Source organism: Myxocyprinus asiaticus, chromosome 21, assembly GCF_019703515.2.
Source record: "Myxocyprinus asiaticus isolate MX2 ecotype Aquarium Trade chromosome 21, UBuf_Myxa_2, whole genome shotgun sequence".
NCBI classification, from domain to species: domain Eukaryota; kingdom Metazoa; phylum Chordata; class Actinopteri; order Cypriniformes; family Catostomidae; genus Myxocyprinus; species Myxocyprinus asiaticus.
The window spans coordinates 25,806,369-25,823,617 of NC_059364.1; the positions used below are offsets into that span (position 1 = coordinate 25,806,369).

General features: G+C 40.1%; 1 protein-coding gene across 2 annotated transcripts in view; it reads right to left on the reverse strand.

Moving 5' to 3' along the window:
* LOC127412496 (melanopsin-A-like) overlaps positions 1 to 17,249 on the reverse strand; it is a 42,243-nt gene that overhangs the window by 4,667 nt on the left and 20,327 nt on the right. Inside the window, exons 5-10 of one of the 2 annotated variants that reach the window (XM_051648947.1) lie at positions 15,147 to 15,318; positions 13,407 to 13,568; positions 12,474 to 12,581; positions 10,753 to 10,948; positions 9,112 to 9,282; positions 8,311 to 8,379 (exon numbers count right to left, since the gene is read on the reverse strand). In XM_051648947.1, coding sequence (XP_051504907.1) covers positions 8,311 to 8,379; positions 9,112 to 9,282; positions 10,753 to 10,948; positions 12,474 to 12,581; positions 13,407 to 13,568; positions 15,147 to 15,318 — 878 coding nt within the window. The remainder of the gene's footprint in view (positions 1 to 8,310; positions 8,380 to 9,111; positions 9,283 to 10,752; positions 10,949 to 12,473; positions 12,582 to 13,406; positions 13,569 to 15,146; positions 15,319 to 17,249) is intronic. The other variant, XM_051648948.1, reaches the window with a different exon arrangement.

Sequence of the window (17,249 nt, forward strand, 5' to 3'; positions counted from 1 at the left end):
AGAGGTCTCATGTGCAAAAGACATAACGGTATGATGGCGGATGCTGCTGCCATAAAACCCAGCATTTTCTGAAAAGACTTCAATGGAAATGCTTTCCCCAGTTTATACTGAGACAGACACTGGTGAATGGTCTGGACGTGCTCGCTTGTGAGGTGCGCACACATGCTCATGTAGTCGAGTCAAACCCTCAAAAAGGAGATTTGTTAGCTGGGAGAAAGTGTGCTTTTCGCCCAGTTGACATTGAGACCCAGGCTGTTCATTTGGTGAAGTATCAAGCCCCTGTGCTCGCATGGCAGAGCCTCTGATTGAGCCAGTAATAGCCAATCATCGAGGTAATTCAGAATGCACATGCCGTTCATCTTCAAAGGGGCGAGCGCCGCATCGACACATTTCATGAATGTGCATGGGGCCAGGGACAATACGAAGGGAAGGATTTTGAATTAATATGTCATCCCTTCGAACGCAAATCTCAAGAACAGCCAGTGATGCTGTACAATTTGGATATGAAAATACGCATCCTTTAGATCTATTGACGCAAATCAGTCCTGTGGGTAGATGTGCGATAAGATCTGTTTCTGAGTTAACATTTGAATGGCTGTTTTGCAAGCACGCTGTTCAAGTGTCTCAGATCTAAAATCGGCCAAAGCCTGCCACCATTCTTTGGAAAGAAAAGGTAGCAGCAGTAAAACCCTTTGCGGGCGTGGCAGCTCGGAACATTCTCTATCACATCTTTTGTGAGATTGTAAATTTCTGCACATAATACAGGCACATCCCAAGACGGAACCGTCGAGGACAAAACGTTGTTGAAGTGAGGCGGACTGCGTGCGAATCTGATCGAATACCTGTGTTCGATCATTTTTAGCACCCAATCTGACATCCCTGTGAGTGCCAACGGGATAGCGGGAGCTTTATATTTTACACTAATTGTGATGCCGCTCACCATTGGGAAGTGGTTGTGCACAGTGTGTGAAATGGGGAAGCAAGGCAAATTCTCAAGAATGGCCTTATCCAAAGTTAATAAGTACACTAAGGTATGGTTTATGAGCATGCAAACATAAGAGAGAGAACAGAACCCAAAGAGGGCTCAATTCAAATGTCACAGTTGCAGACTGGCTGGAGGCCTATGTTTTCTGTGTTTTGATGAGAAAATAACAGCTGTGACATTCTCTCTGTGCACCATATGGGGAATGACCCCTATTGCATACTACAAGGAAATTTACTACCTCAGAGCACAGAATGGGCGTGTCCTGCACTGTAACGTGGAGGATAGAACGCCGTTGAAGTGAGGCAGCTGCATCGCGAACCGGAATGTATAACAGCACACTACCGTTTTTTTAACACACTGAGAAATGCTCGGTAACACGCGCCATGAGACCGCGTAATGTGCGGGTGGGCACTGAGTTTCGCGCATGTGTTGAGGGGAGCTGCTGTTTATAAGACAGGAACATTTTGTGTGGAGTGTGGTTTGATTTTTCTCTGAGATGCCCGGAAGCATGCCACATGATCATGAAACACGTGGGCACAGATAATGGCCATAGATAGCTGCAGCTTTTCAGATGGCAGCTTCTCAATCAGAGCACGTCACACATCCGTGCACAGCGCTAATAGTGTAAAGGCTTGAGCGAGCTAGCAATAGACACCAATCACCCGCGGTTATCATGGCGAGTGAGTTTGGTTGGAGAGGAAGAAGAGCTTTTTCAGCCTTCAGCACACGTCGAGCAGCCGCTACGTGGTACGCGTGCTATTCAAGCAATGCAAGGAGGCATTGCAATAAAAACTGACTCGTTCCCAGGTCTCAGTAAGCTCCGTGTGAACCTCAAGGAAGAACGACACTGCTTTACGAACCACGGTCTTTTGACAGCGGATGGTGTGCAGGAATCATTAATTCAGATGAGAATTTTCTGGCTCGACAGGAGGCGACCACTCAAGGCCGAGCTCCTCGATCATCCACACAATGACGCGGAGTAACTCGTATCAATGGCCAGTGCACGCTCCATTCTCCGATGCTGCGAGGGAGACGGCATCATCACCGTCAGACCCACCGAATACGACAACACTGTGCTCATTCATAGAGGGCCTGAGGTCGTCACATGCATACTGCACTGGCGAAGACGCTGCGTGGGAAGATCGAGGAGCTAGTGGGGCTTGCGCCGGCATGAGATCCTCCTCGGGTTCTTCCATATCTACCTCGCAGCCCGCCGTAGTCCCTCGAGACTTAACACAGAGGAAGCAGTCGGGAGGGCACAGGAGGCGGAATCGTCCATCAAAACGAGGGCGACCCTAGAGCGAAGCATATTGAGACTCATGTCCTCACAGTGAGGGCAGTCTGTCCCCATGAGAGCTGCTTCAGGGTGGGGAGAGCTGCCCCAGGCAGCGAATGCAGCTCTCATTTGGTCTGATGGAGCGATGTGTCGCTCACAGGAACACTTGCGATATGACATCTTTAAAAAGACGCATACACACAAGCAGCTCTTTTATGTGTGTTTTACGTCACTTGGACAGAATTATATTATATATATTGAAAGGATACAACTCCTGCCTGGATGCTGCGGGAAGCAGGTAGATGTCTCGCTGAGTGAAGAACCCGATCCGGCAGCGAGGCAGAGAGACTTCTTCACCGGAACACTAGAGGGGGCGGGTGAATCTCCACTACAGGCGCTGGACTCAAGTGAGGAACATCCTGATGCATCTGTAGGGAATCCCGTCCGCTGAAGTGTGTCCATCGACGGAGATGAGCGGGCTGATCAAGATGAGAAGATCCGTCGTAGTCAAGACGAGACGATGTCGGTCTTGAAGGAAGAAATTCTGAAGAAATTATGTTTGAGCACCTGCTTATATAGGGCAAATGCGTGCCTAAAGGGGCGGAGCTCAAACATCATTGCCAATCACAAGATTTGTTTCAACTGGGTGTGGAAAAGGGATTTTACCCATAATGTTCAAATGCAATGTCAATTGAACTGAATCGATAGGGAACTAATGTATTACTGAGTGAAAATCTTCAACAACCATTGGTCTCCTGTGCGCATTCGTGAGACAGCCTGCACGAGAGCAGAACGAGAGCCATCTCTCGCGTTCAAGTGAAAACTCATTTTGTTTCACTTCAACAGGACCACCAGTGATTTTAACAACAACAGAAAACACAACATAGCTGCACACAAACCAGAGAACAGAACTTAAAAACATGTCTGAAGAGTTTGTAAACAAAAAATAAATGCATTTCAATGACAAGCATTATTTGTTTGAACCAGAGTCCTCAATCAAACAGAGAGATAGGGCTGAAGGTACAGTTGAAGTCAGAAGTTTATATACACTTAGGTTGAAGCCATTAAACCTCATTTTTTAACCACTCCACAGATTTAATATTAGCAAACTATAGTTTTGGCAAGTCGTTTAGGACATCTACTTTGTGCATGACACAAGTAATTTTTCCAACAATTGTTTACAGACAGATTGTTTCACATTTAATTGACTATATCACAATTCCAGTGGGTCAGAAGTTTACATACACTAAGTTAACTGCGTGTTTTAGCAGCTTAAAAATTCCAGAAAATGATGTCAAGCCTTTAGACAGTTAGCCAATTAGCTTCTGATAGGAGGTGTACTGAACTGGAGGTGTACCTGTGGATATATTTTAAAGCCTAACTTCAAACTCAGTGCCTCTTTGATTGACATCATGGGAAAATCAAAAGAAACATTTTGGACCTCCACAAGTCTGGTTCATCCTTGGGAGAAATTTCTAAATGCCTGAAGGTACCACGTTCATCTGTACAAACAATAGTACACAAGTAACGCCATGGGATCACGCAGCCTTCATACCACTCAGGAAGGAGACGCATTCTGTCTCCTAGAGATGAACATAGTTTGGTGCAAAAAGTGCAAATCAATCCCAGAACAACAGCAAAGGACCTTGTGAAGATGCTGGGGGAAAAAGGTAGACAAGTATCAATATCCACTGGAAAACGAGTCCTATATTGACATAACCTGAAAGGTTGCTCAGCAAGGAAGAAGCCAATGCTCCAAAATTGCCATAAAAAAGCCAGACTACAGTTTGCAAGTGCACATGGGGAAAATATCTTACTTTTTGGACAAATTTCCTTTGGTCTGATGAAACAAAAATGAACTTTTTGGCCATAATGACCATTTTTATGTTTGGAGGAAAAAGGGTGAGGCTTGCAAGCCAAAGAGCACCACCCCAAGCATGGGGGTGGCAGCATCATGTTGTGTGGGTGCTTTGCTGCAGGAGGGACTGGTGCACTTCACAAAATAGATGACATCATGAGAAAGTAAAATTATGTGGATATATAGGGTTCAAAACAGTGTTACTATGAATGCAAATTTTAATACAGTGAAAAAGACACTCTATAAGCATAACATAAATATATATAAATAAATAAAATTTCCAACATTCTTTTGAATGTCCATGTACTAAAATAAAATATTTGATGACATGAGTGTACCTTAATTTACTATTACTATTATTTTGAATGGCCATGGAAAATGAAGCAATGTGATAACAATTTTACCTGGTCGCAAAAAGTAGTCCGTTAATTTACCTGATGAACTTTCACCTTTTGCTGACCCATAATGCTTCGCAGAGCTGATGTGTGCTTTTAAATCACTTGCACCTTTATTAGCAACTGACACATAAGTGCCATCTTTACATGTCATACATTCTGCTTCCCATGGATCTCGACCTGGACGAAAACATGGGAATTTTTCTTTAGGTTACACTTTACACTTTACACTTTAGTTTGGGCATTGCTTCCACTCAGCTGTCATTTGCTGCTACTGTCAAGCAACTGTTTGATGCCGATCACAACAGCACTTCGCGCGTTCGCAGAGAGATTGACAGGCAGGAATTTGGCCAATAGTTGCTGCAAGCCTCTTATAATCGACCAATTGGTGTGCAAGAAGGCGGGACTTACAAAGAGGGGTTAAAGCAATGCAAATATGCGTGCCGCGCACACACAATGAAGTATTAGACCAGATGCACATCATAATGCAACTAAAGCCGAATCCCGGACATTTTCACAAATTTAGAAATCCCAGCCAGATGCTTTTTTAAGGTCCGAAAAAGAGGACATGTCCGGGAAAAAGAGGACATATGGTCACCCTAACACACACACACACACGTTGGTACTCCTATCATTACTAGGACTCTCCATAAACATAATGATTTTTATACACTGTAAAAAAAAATTCTGTTAAATTTACAATAAAAAACTGGCAGCTGGTTGCCAGAAATTCACAAACAAAATACGGTAACCACGTTTCAGGCTTTACTGGATGTAATTTTTATGCCTGTATATTTTCTGGTGCATTACCATAGTTTATATAATAAAATGATAAACCTTAACCTTTTGAAACTGTAAAAATCTGCTTTTCACTTTATAATGTATTGTTAATTACCGTTGTAATTACAGAAGGGCACATGATGACATTAAGTTCATCATTAGTGGCCCTTCCAGGAGCAATGACCAATAAACATGTAGAGACAGTGCTCGGTGTCACTCACACACACACTAAATACCATCAGGGTAACACATGTGAAATTTAAATAATGCAGTACACATTAACTAAACTACATCAAATATAATTTATATAAATATACATAAAATAACACAGAACACCTCAATGAACATAACTGATATTAAAAATAAGAAGAAACATAACTATTCCCATAAAATATAATTAAATGTATCGGGTCACACAGGGAATTCTGGGAATGCCAGATTATTGTTTTTTACCGTAATTTTAACAATAATTTAATTTAAAAAGTACATGCACTCTATTGTTAAATGTAATATACATTTTTACTGTTAATTATAAGGGAAAATCATACTTTTTACATCTAAAAAATAAAATGTTTACATTTTACAATAAAACTATATGTATTTATTTATTTTTTTTATATATATTACAATTTTTACCCTATATTTTAAGGTAACTACCTGTTAACCAATTAACATTTTTTTTACTGTAGCATTTTTTTGGTCTTTTGCAGTTAAAATTATAGACATTTTTTTACAGTGTACTGAACAAACTATATATTCTGTCCCCTAATCTTACACTTACCCCTTAACCTGACCCTCGTAGAAAACATACGGCATTTTTACATATTCAAAAAAACATTGTTTAGTATGTTTTTTAAGCTCTTTGAATTACAGGTACACTAGGGGTGTGCTCATAAACCACATTCATAGCATAATACCCTCGTAATTACTAGCGTGTAACCTAAAAAAATAAACCACAAAAACCAGCTCACACACACAAGCGCACACACAGGTTCAGAATGGAGAAGAGGTGACAGACATTCCCGCTCCCTCCGCCTTTCTCTCCGGTTCTGGGCATTGAAATGCATCTGCTGTATTTTTCAACTACAAACTCTTCAGACATGCTTGTAAGTTCTGTTCTCTAGTTTGAGTGCAACTATGTTGTGTTTTCTGTTGTTAAAAATCGCTGGTGGTCCTGCTGAAGTGAAACAAAACGAGTTTTCGCTTGAATGCCCATCTTGCCAGCAGCTGCAGCGTTCTGCTCTCGTGCAGGCTGTCTCATGAACACGCACAGGAGACCAACTGTCGTTGAAGATTTTCACGAAATAATACATTAGATTTCGGTTTGTTTCTCAAAAAAACCTTATCGTATTCCTTCAGAACAAGACATGAGTCACATACTATAATTTAGTAGTCCTGAATTATACTTTTGCGTCCTTTTGAAGCTTGAAGAGGTGGTCACCATAAACTGCCATTGTATGACATCATTGAGCACAAAAAAATGTCAGTTTCTCCCTTTGTGTTAAGAAAATGGGTTTATACCAACACAGGGGTGAGTAAACAATGACTGAATTTTCACTAGATAGGTAAAGTTTGTCAAGACAAACTTTGATGTTGGCTTGACAAAGCCTTGTTTGTTTTGAAGATAGATAGATAAATAGACAGACAGACAGAGAGAGAGAGAGAGAGAGAGAGAGAGAGAGAGAGAGAGAGAGAGAGAGACCATTTTAAAGCTTAAAGCAGATTAAAGGCCTTTTGTTTGTTTGTTTGTTTGTTTACATTTTATTTATTTTTTGACAGTTGGAGTTTGAATTAATGAGCATTCCGTTGGCCTAGTATTTGAACATTCCGTCAGTATAGTCTATGGGATTTTTACCATTTTACATCGTGCTCTGTTTGTGTAAAACGAAGTCTGATCAGTTACAAAAGCACACTATTCCAGAACAGTCTGAAGGTCTGTGCCGAATTTGTTGGAGGTAGCTTGAAAGCTCTAGGAAGAGTTTAGCTGGTTGCACTATGGACGAGAAGCACCACAAATGTCGCAGGTAGGACAAGACACAGGTATCGCACACATGACACGTCGATGCGATGCAAGTGGCAGTCTGAAGTTGTGAATCCATTCACTGTACACACAAATGTTACAAAGGTTTTATTCTTCTTTAAAGATGAACAAAGTGGCATTGATGAGTGTGCAGGTTAGTGTATGAAACAGCTGCAACTGCACAAACTAAATTATTAGAAATACCGACGTTTATTATGCAATTTCCCTTTATGTATCCTAGAATAGTCTTCATTCAAGCTGTTAAAACACAAAAAGACATGCTTGTAATTGAAAATACATAGTATAGGCTATATGAAAGATACATATACACAATGTATCAGTCAGTCATGTCTAAAGTAATTCATCTATGTTCTTTGATAATGATTTGTCTCAAATTTAATGGCAATCTATTGTGCTCTGTGGCACTGCATAATTTTGAGCAGCCTCTGGAGTCGTAGCTGGGCGCCGCCAACAGACGCTGGGCAGCAGCGGCTGTGTGCCAGCCTTCACAGAATATCATCCAGAGGCTTTTCAAGCCAACATAATTATAATTAAAACAGAGAAGAGATTGTTACAGTAGATAACACTGATGTTATCACAATTGCATTTAAATGATCTCTTTAACAAAATACTTCAGCATAATAAAGCCTCACATGACTCATATCAGTTTAACAGATTTGCATTCTTCAGAATAAAGCATTTATTGACAACATGGAATAGTAATTTTATTATATGCTTTCCTTATCTATTCAAAATGTCATCATAAAGCACTCTAGAGATTGTAAAGAGGCTTTCAGATTGTTCCTCACAGAAAATGTCAGGGCATGAATTGACTGTATGAATTCCTCTTCCAATACTGCCAGAACAAAAAGTTCCCAAGGTCAGCTAATTTTACACGTCACACCTCCTAGAGGATTCTGCGAAAGCTGAAAGGTGTGCATGTCAGCTGAGATATTGGTTTATATTGAACTTAATCAGATTCACAGTTGGACTTACAGCTAGAGGGACAGTAGAGTCAGGTTGACTGAGTCCAACCATAGACATCTCATCAACATCAGAGGAGCTCTAGGTCAGAAATAAGAGAGTGAAGTCTCTGTTGAGTGCTTTTGTACTTACAGTGGAGCTTCTCTAAGCTTTCCAAGATAACAACACAGCTAATGTGAGAACAAAAATATAAATCTGTAACTGCTGCAACGAGTATGTGCAATATGCAATATGCTAAACTATTTTATTGGGATTAAGTGGTGCTGCATCACTAGTTAGGGGTTAACTGTCTGGCCAGCAAATGAACTGAAAATAAAAATTAGAAAATAAACTACAGTCTTGATCTGACCTGCAATTAATTCCAAGGGGCTAAGGACACGTTAAAGGGATAGTTTACCCAAAAATGAGGAATTATCTTTCACCTTCATGTTGCTTCATGTCCATGTTCTTTTTCGGCATTTTCTGTGTAAACATACTACTTGCACTACTTACACTACAAAATTGCATAGAATAGTGCAGAAGTGTGCTGTTTGGGATGTACCTTTTGATATTATAGCTCATGATTTGTATTCTGAAGATCATAAAACTCATTTAGTTTTTTTGGAACATAGCAGCCAGGACATTCTGCTAGATATCGCTTTTAAATGTTCCATACACACACACACACACACACACACACACACACAAAAAAATTTACATGGTGAACAGATAAGGATAAAATACAAATTTTTAGGTATAAGAAACGTATTTGTACACAAGCTACATTCTTTCCATACTTGCTACATATGGAATACATACGGCCTGAGAGGTCACCTTTTCAAAGATGCCTGAGTCATGGCTTTTGAGTTTAGACTTGAAGCTGGATGAGTTAGTTGGTTTGAAATCTGGGAGCTCAGTGGTGTCCTTGCTTATGTCACATGACACCTGCCGACTGGCTGGTCTGGAGCCCATGCTCGAGAGATCAGCCTCAGTGTCTGTCCAGCCCTGAAAGTTAGGGACAGGTCATAAAAATAAATTCAAGTCACACTGTTTTAAAGCCTCCATCAACACACATATGTATATGGGTGATTCTTTTTATTTATTTCTCTTTAATTATTTTTTTCTATTTTTTAAGTGTTAAAATGTTACATTTGCCCGAATTTCACTATTTTGTGCTTGTCCACAATCTAGACTTTTTAACTTCCCCTTTATATTAAAATTATAAGTGTTACTGTAAGAGAAATTCGACTTTGCAGTTAACTTAAAAAAATCTTAATTACCAATTAATTTGGTATTTATGTGTACAATTTTATATAAAAATAATAATAATAAAAACTCTTGTTAAGCATCTTGTTAGTTCAAGGCTTATCCAACTTTAAAAATGAAATAAAAAAATAAAAAATTAAACTTTTTCAAACATAATCTCAAAAATCCACTCCATCAAACAAACCAAAAGTGACTTATCTACATCAAGGCCATGATCAGATCTTTATTCCAGGATATGTGATTAAACATAAATAAAACATAGTTTGAAAAAGTTTTGTTTTTCAAGATTTCAAGCAGTCAAAAGTGCCTAATTGAAGAACCACCCACATGCATTTAAAAGGATATGAGTGCCAAAAAGACAAAATTCACACACATCAATTTAAAGTTTATACTCTGAAAGCCGAAGCATACTCTACGCAAATACGTGAATACAGACGCTTCTCTCTATGCAAGCTGGATTTTTTGCCTTTTTGCATTCCAGAATGTGTCATATTGCAATTCACAATGCAAAGCAAGTACGTTTAGCATTCTCAATATTGCCACAAGGGGTGCTATAGCGGACATTATTGTGAACATTCAGCTTCTACAATGAGTTCCCTCTTCAAGTCAACTACTGTCATGGTGGAGCAACAGTTTGAAGAGAATATTGCCTTAGTAAGGTAAAATATTAACTTTATATTTATAGCAACTTACCTGAATAAAAATACATCCAGTTTAATGGCACATACTTTTGATGGTAATTTGATCGCCCCCTTGAGCACTGAGGTTTCTAGCTATAAGCAGCATAAGCAGCTGCTTAGGGCCACCGTGCCACCAGTGCAAAGCAAAGCAAGGTGGTTTTTTTACTTTTAGATATTCTAAAAAGCTGGGAGTAAGAGTCAGGCAGCTGTTGTGGCTCAATTAGACAGTTATAGGTGGCCCCCTTGTTGCCTGAGAGGGAAGGGAGAGTGTAACTGCAATTCATGGGTGGGCCTGGAGCGCTTGGGGCACCCATATGCTCAGAAACGACCCTCGAGGTTTGTTACCACCACAGTAATGCAAGAACACACATTAAGCATTGCGTTGGTCAAGCACTTGTGTCTGATTATGTGTATTTGCGGAAAGTATGTTTCTGCCCTAACAGTGTACTTGCATAGCCCATTACAAACACATTTGCACAAAAGATTTCTAATCATCAAATATTCAGATCCACCAGTCTAATACACTCACAGATTCACTGTCAGAGGCGGAGGAGAGCCGGGACTTGCCAGTGCTGGTTCTGCGGAAATATCCGGACATATCAGAGGACTGGCTCGTGACAGTGGAACGGCGTGTGGACATTGAGCTACTGTGGAATGAGTGGAGATCACGCTTGGGAACGCACAACAGCAGGCGAAGACATGGAATGTATTTTGCTATGGCCATCCTGACAAAGAGACAGATCCAATACAGGACTAAGACAACTTAGCCACACCAGATTCATATTCACAAAGAGCATGAAAGGATTCAGTCATTGGATACAGATATTTCAAGAGCCTACAATTCCCAAAGCTCTTCTATAAAATAATAATCATATTTAGCAACCATCAATGAGACACTATGTAAAATACTAATGAGAAATTACTGGTAGATATATTGAATGGTATCTAAAATATATGCACCACAGCATGCAGCATACTGTGTGCAGTCAGGTAAATAGAAAATATATATTGACATATTTTTTAATTTAGCAGCAAGATAACCATTTATTCTTATGAAAAGCAGGTTAGAAAAGTTAAGTTATCGAGCAAAGGTATATATGGTAGAGTACAACTGGGCATCCTTAAGAAAGATGTCTTTGTCCAGTCACAAAGTGTATTTTTTTTTATTTAGTATAGTTGGAGAAACAAAAATTATTAGTCGCAAAATCAAGCAGCCTTTTTCCCCTAAATACTATCCTTTTACTTATTTAACAGTAACTGAAAAATTGTATCACCTTCACCAAAACTGAAAGTTTTAAGTCTTTTGTCTCAAAATATGTTATAATTTTAGAGATTCACATTAGGTAAATAAATTTGCAACATTTAAAAACAATTAAATGTCAAAATTAACCTTGTTATTGCATGTTCCAGTTCTGTGATGGTGTTTATTGTTATTTAATGTGGGAGAAAATACTGTACAATAAAAATGGCCTTTTACCCCATGGGGCCTTAAGCGCTGTTGTTTCCTAATGTCGAGATGCTATGTGCAGAATTAATTACGATGTATGCTCAAATGGATATTCAGGTTAATTAAATCAGTAACAATGGAAATTTGTACTTTAAACCCAGAAGCAATGGCTGTTTCTGATGTTACTGATCAATTTGTGATTGAATAGCTCAGTGAGCTAGACACTTGTAAAATGAAAACAATCACAATTTGCCTCAGGCGTATAGCCTTAATAGGGCCAGACCAAGTAAACCAGGCACACATGTGAACCATGTTATTTTTCATAGACTGTAAGTTGGTTCATTAGAATGTCAGTCTTTCTTTACCATTTTGTCTCAATGAGCATGTTTACATGCACACCAATATGCTGATCTTGCAAATCAAGCAAGAAAACCTTGTCTACATAAGATTTGAAATAATCGCACGATTCGCTGCTTTTGACTTCAAACTGTGAAGAGACATGCACTCAACACGTGCACACATTAGATAAGCCGGTGAGAACACCGGTAAAGGTGTTCACATGCCATGCGTAATGAGCAAAAATCTACCTGTGTAAACTGGTTTATTCTTTCACCGTTTATGACCTTAAAGGAACGCCGTTTATTGTGTTTACATGACGACGCGTGTTGTCGGCTTATTAAGAATAATCTGTGTAAGAACATGCATGTAAACGCACTCATTGTTACCACAGTCAATGTGGATCATATATATTTTAAATTGATAGCACAGATACAGAGAAACTCATGTGTGACTCCTTCCAGCACCTGTATTTGGGGTGTGTGATGGCGTAGATGATAGGATTGTGAATGGCTGAAGATTTGGCTATCACCGCAGGTACTGAATTCATATATGGTGTGAGCATGTCAGCATACCTGAGAAATACATGGAAAACAAGTAAATACATTACTTAACACATCATCACAATCATGCAAATCTAGGTAGCTCAAGGTTTCCTAACTGAGGGGTTTGCAAACTCCTAAGGGTTCAAGATCTGTAGGAGTTTACCAAGATACTGATTCCAAAGTTAATTTTTTTTTTTTTTTTAACTAAAATGTATATTAAAACAATTAAAATATAAAATGTTTCTCTGATCTTACATACAAAAATTAGTCATTACAACTATTATTACATTTAATAAATATCTGAACTGTCATGGGGCACAGGAATTAAATTTACCAAAAATATTTGGAACCATGGTCTTAGAAAATATAGAATATATAAAGTCACTGAGAACTTTATTAGGAGCACTATGGTCCTAATAAAGTGCCCGATGTGGTCTTCTGCTGTTCGAATCAAGGTTCGACTTGTGCATTCTGAGATGCGTTTCTGCTCACTACAATTGTACAGAGCGGTTATCTGAGTTACCGTAGCCTTTCTGTCAGCTCGAGCCAGTCTGACCATTCTCTGTTGACCTCTCTCATCAACAAGGCGTTTCCGTCTGAGTAAACTTAAGAGACTGTTGTGTGTGAAAATCCCAGGAGATCAGCAGTTACAGAAATACTCAAACCAGCCCGTCTGGCACCAGCAATCATGCCATGGTCGGTATCTGCATGATTTTATGCATTGCACTGCTGCCACACGATTGGCTGATTAGATAATTGCACAATTAAGTGGGTGTACAGGTGCTCCTAATAAAGTGCTCAGTGAGTGTATGTGCATGAGTGTTAGTATGTGTGTGAGGTTGGAGATTTATTTACCCAGCAAAGGCTGTTAGTGCCACAGTCGAATATGGAGACCAGGAGATGACATATATGAAAATAACAATGAGAGCGACTTTCGCCATCTTCCATTCATTTTTCAGTCTTTGGAATCTTTTAACTGAGTCTCTCTTGTTATCCCCATTAATTTTGCCCACAGCTCTGTCATAGACAAACAGAAAGCAACAATTAGACAACACTAATTCACTATCAACGGTTAATTGCAATCAAAATCTTCTTTCATTCTTATCTATTTTAGCAAGGTCATACTTCAAGGTTAATTAAAATATACCTGTGACAAGGGTATAGACATTGGCCTAATCAGCTGGGAGGGGGAAAAAAGACTAGCGGGGGGCGCCAGTTCGAGAGAGAGACACACCCGGCCACTGTGTGTGTGTGTGTGTCTGTGTTTATGTTTGTTTAAGTTAATTTATGTCATTAAAGTTATGTTGACTGTTCTTCTGGTTCCCGCCTCCTCCTTACCCATCCTGAACCCTGTTACACTGGTGCCGAAACCCGGGAAGGAGGAGGGATACGCTGTCATGGAGTCCTCGCTGCTGCCATCTGCCAGGAAGCGGAGGAGCCGCGGCCATCCGCCAGGGGACGGAGGAGTCGCTGCCAGCCACCAGGAGTCGGAGGAATCGCTCTCGCCCACCAGGAAGGGGAAGGCCATTACCATCCGCCAGGGGTCGGAGGACTCGCTGCCATCTGCCAGGTGGAGAAGCGGCTGTCGTCCACCAGAGGGCAGAGGAGTGGCTGAGGACCAGGCGATGGCGTGTCCAGGGATCAGCAAGGAAGTTTTTCTCCTCTCTCTCTCTCTCTCTCTCTCTCTCTCTCTCTCTCTCTCTCTCTCTGTCTTTCCCCCTCTCTCTTTCCCTCTCCCCTCTCCCTCCCTTCCCCTCTCCCAGGGCTCCAGAGAGGCGGGGAAGACCTGCCTACAGAAGGGCGGCCATAAGGGCAAAACCTCCCCTCCAGGAAGGGAAGGAAATACGTCAAGCCGGAGGTATCCCCGGCCTGAGTCGGGCAGTGGATGAGTGTGACGAGGAGGAGGGCGTGGCCGGGTCGTGAGGATGCACGCCCCACACTGAGTTGTTCTAATCAGATGGGAGGGGGATAAAGATGAGCCGGGGGCGCCAAATCGATCGAGAGAGAGAGACACACGCGGCCGCTGTATGTGTATGTGTCTGTGTGTTTATGTTTGTTTAATTTCATTTATGCCATTAAAGTTATGTTGACTGTTCCCGCCTCCTCTTTGCCCATCCTGAACCCTGTTACAATACCATAACAGTGTTGGAGTATTTCAGTTTTAAATTCTAGAAATGATTCAACAGGGTTTTCTAATAGTTATACTACTTCAATATAGATAATACAACAATATACAGGTATATTATATAACAGCATCTAAGAGGGGACATGTCTGTTTCTGAACTATTTTCGTTGGCCGAGAAAAAATATACTGGCCAAATTCTGTCTGATATGCAAATTATTAGATATTAACTTGTTTATAGAACTTTATAAAAACAATATCACACTTGCAAATCGTGCTATTGTACTGAATATCAGTATAGCTGTGATCACCTGTGATCACCACAATATCAGCTGTGCTGATATTCAGTACAATAGCACTTTTGCTTGTGTGTTATGCTTAACAATACAATAAACATTTTAACAGCTTTAGAACAGTGCTGAGGTTATGCATAATTTCATATCATAGTGTTACATCTGTATTGAAGAACTTACTTATTAGTACTACGAATGGAACGAAAGATAAAAAAATAGCAGTAGATGATGACAATTAGTGGAATGAAGAAGACGAAGGTGAAGAGGAGCATGGTGTAAGCTCGCACGGAGGGTGTGAAGGTCATATAATCCCAGGTGCAAGATGTCAACAGCCCTTCAGGAACATAAGCACCTGCAGAACAAAGACAAAGAAAAATAAATATTAAAGTATTTTTAAAATATTAAGTTTTTTTTTTGGTAATATACGACAGTGGTCTTGGACATTAAACTGACACATAATGGCATAGATACAACAAACGTTTTCAGTTACAGATGCCACTGTAGGAAAATCCTATTCACGAGAGTATTTGTGGGTGTGTAATTAATTAATCCTGCAACCAAATGTGTCTGATAACAAGGTGTTACTGAGATTTTTTCTGCATTCAATTCAACTTGGAAAGTCAAAATTTCCAACTTCCTACTTGGAAAAGTGCAATGGAATGCCATTTTAAGTCGGACTTCCAGCTTGGAAAACTCAGATTTCGCCGAGATGCAAACATGTCGGCACCCAGAGAGATGTGCAAAGTTAATTATAAACATTTTCGTTTAAGCAACTATAAGGCATAACTCAAAGTCAAAGTTCCTACAACTCTGCGTTTGTAGAGTTGGATGTGTAAAACACAGTAAATTATACTCTCTTTTGATAAAAATACACCTGTAGAATAAATGCAAGCATTGTTATTAGCATTGTTTATCCTCTGCAGTTGGTTGTTAGAAGATGTCTTTAGCGACAATCGAATACCAGTAAATGGGAGTGTTGCAGTTTTGTTTCATTATCTTCTGAGCATCAGGCAATTAAATCCCTTTGTGGTGGGAGATTGGAGATATCAAGTAGGAATATCCCACATCTGACTTTGAATGAGACACAGCAAATGTCAGTAGTATTTGGCTGGCCATGTGATCCCAAGGTGGTGGCCACCATGAGGGAGGACCCATCCGATGTTGGATAAATAAGCTTTTTCTAGGTCACTGATATGACTGTGAGATCAATTTTAAACATATTTTTCATAAGTATTGTTAATTTCAAGGGGTTTAGGGATATATATTTTTTTTTACAGTGGAAAGAGTTGCTGAGTGCATCTTAATTTGTGGAGGGAAGTGAGGGATGACCAGCAGCTAAGCTTTTTACACCCAGTGAAATTTTGTTAAAACTGGAACAAATTAAGAAATGAAAATGGATTTTAAAAAGCTGGCAGCTGGGTAAATGCAGTGAAATACTATCCAATGCAAACATAGCTAAGGATATTTTTTAAGTATGCTAAAGTCATAGTATTTATTATCACCATCAACCGCAGTCTGGCTTTCAGGTGTGTGGGCTGCTATTATTTATCTCTATGGTTTGAGTTTCATGTGGTGATCAGCAATGAAGATATAACCTGTCAGAAACATTCAAGGCGACAGAGGCTCTTCGTGTGAAAAGCAAGTTGTCTGAAAACCAGATATAGAGAGTGCTAGAGAGGCGAAAGCAGCAGGTTTTATTAGTCTATCCCCATCAAGCTGAAAGCCTCAGCCCCCAGAGACCACCTTACACAGATCACAGTCCAACTCTGCACTATGTGCATTCAGAGTTGCCCTCCGTCCAGGTGTGTTTGAATGCAAGAACGTGTCCACACCTTGTGCTGTCTGCTGTTAGTAAGTGGGGTTTGTTGCCTGTACAGCTAGAGTTGACTGCTGACTGTTGGTACATGTAGGTGGTATTTCAAGATGATTTCTTTTTTAGAGGTCTGCACGGGCCTTAAAATAAAGCTCGAACCCCACCCATACATGAGACCTTCTGACCCGATCGGCACGTCAGCTTTTATGCCCGAAGATTTTAAGTGTCTTTGAATGAGAGTGCATGCACAAAACAAGCTAGGTAGGCCTATTTATTTTTTAATTAGTTATAAACTGGAACCTAAAGTCATACTTGAAAACTGACCCGAACCAGGCCCGAAACCCAATGGTTCCGTTGGACCCCTGGTTGGGTTACAGACCTCTATTATGGTCAGGAGGCATAATTAATTGCGTTGAATGCAACTGTGTTGAATTGCATTATAACGCATTATATTTTATATAATTAAAAGC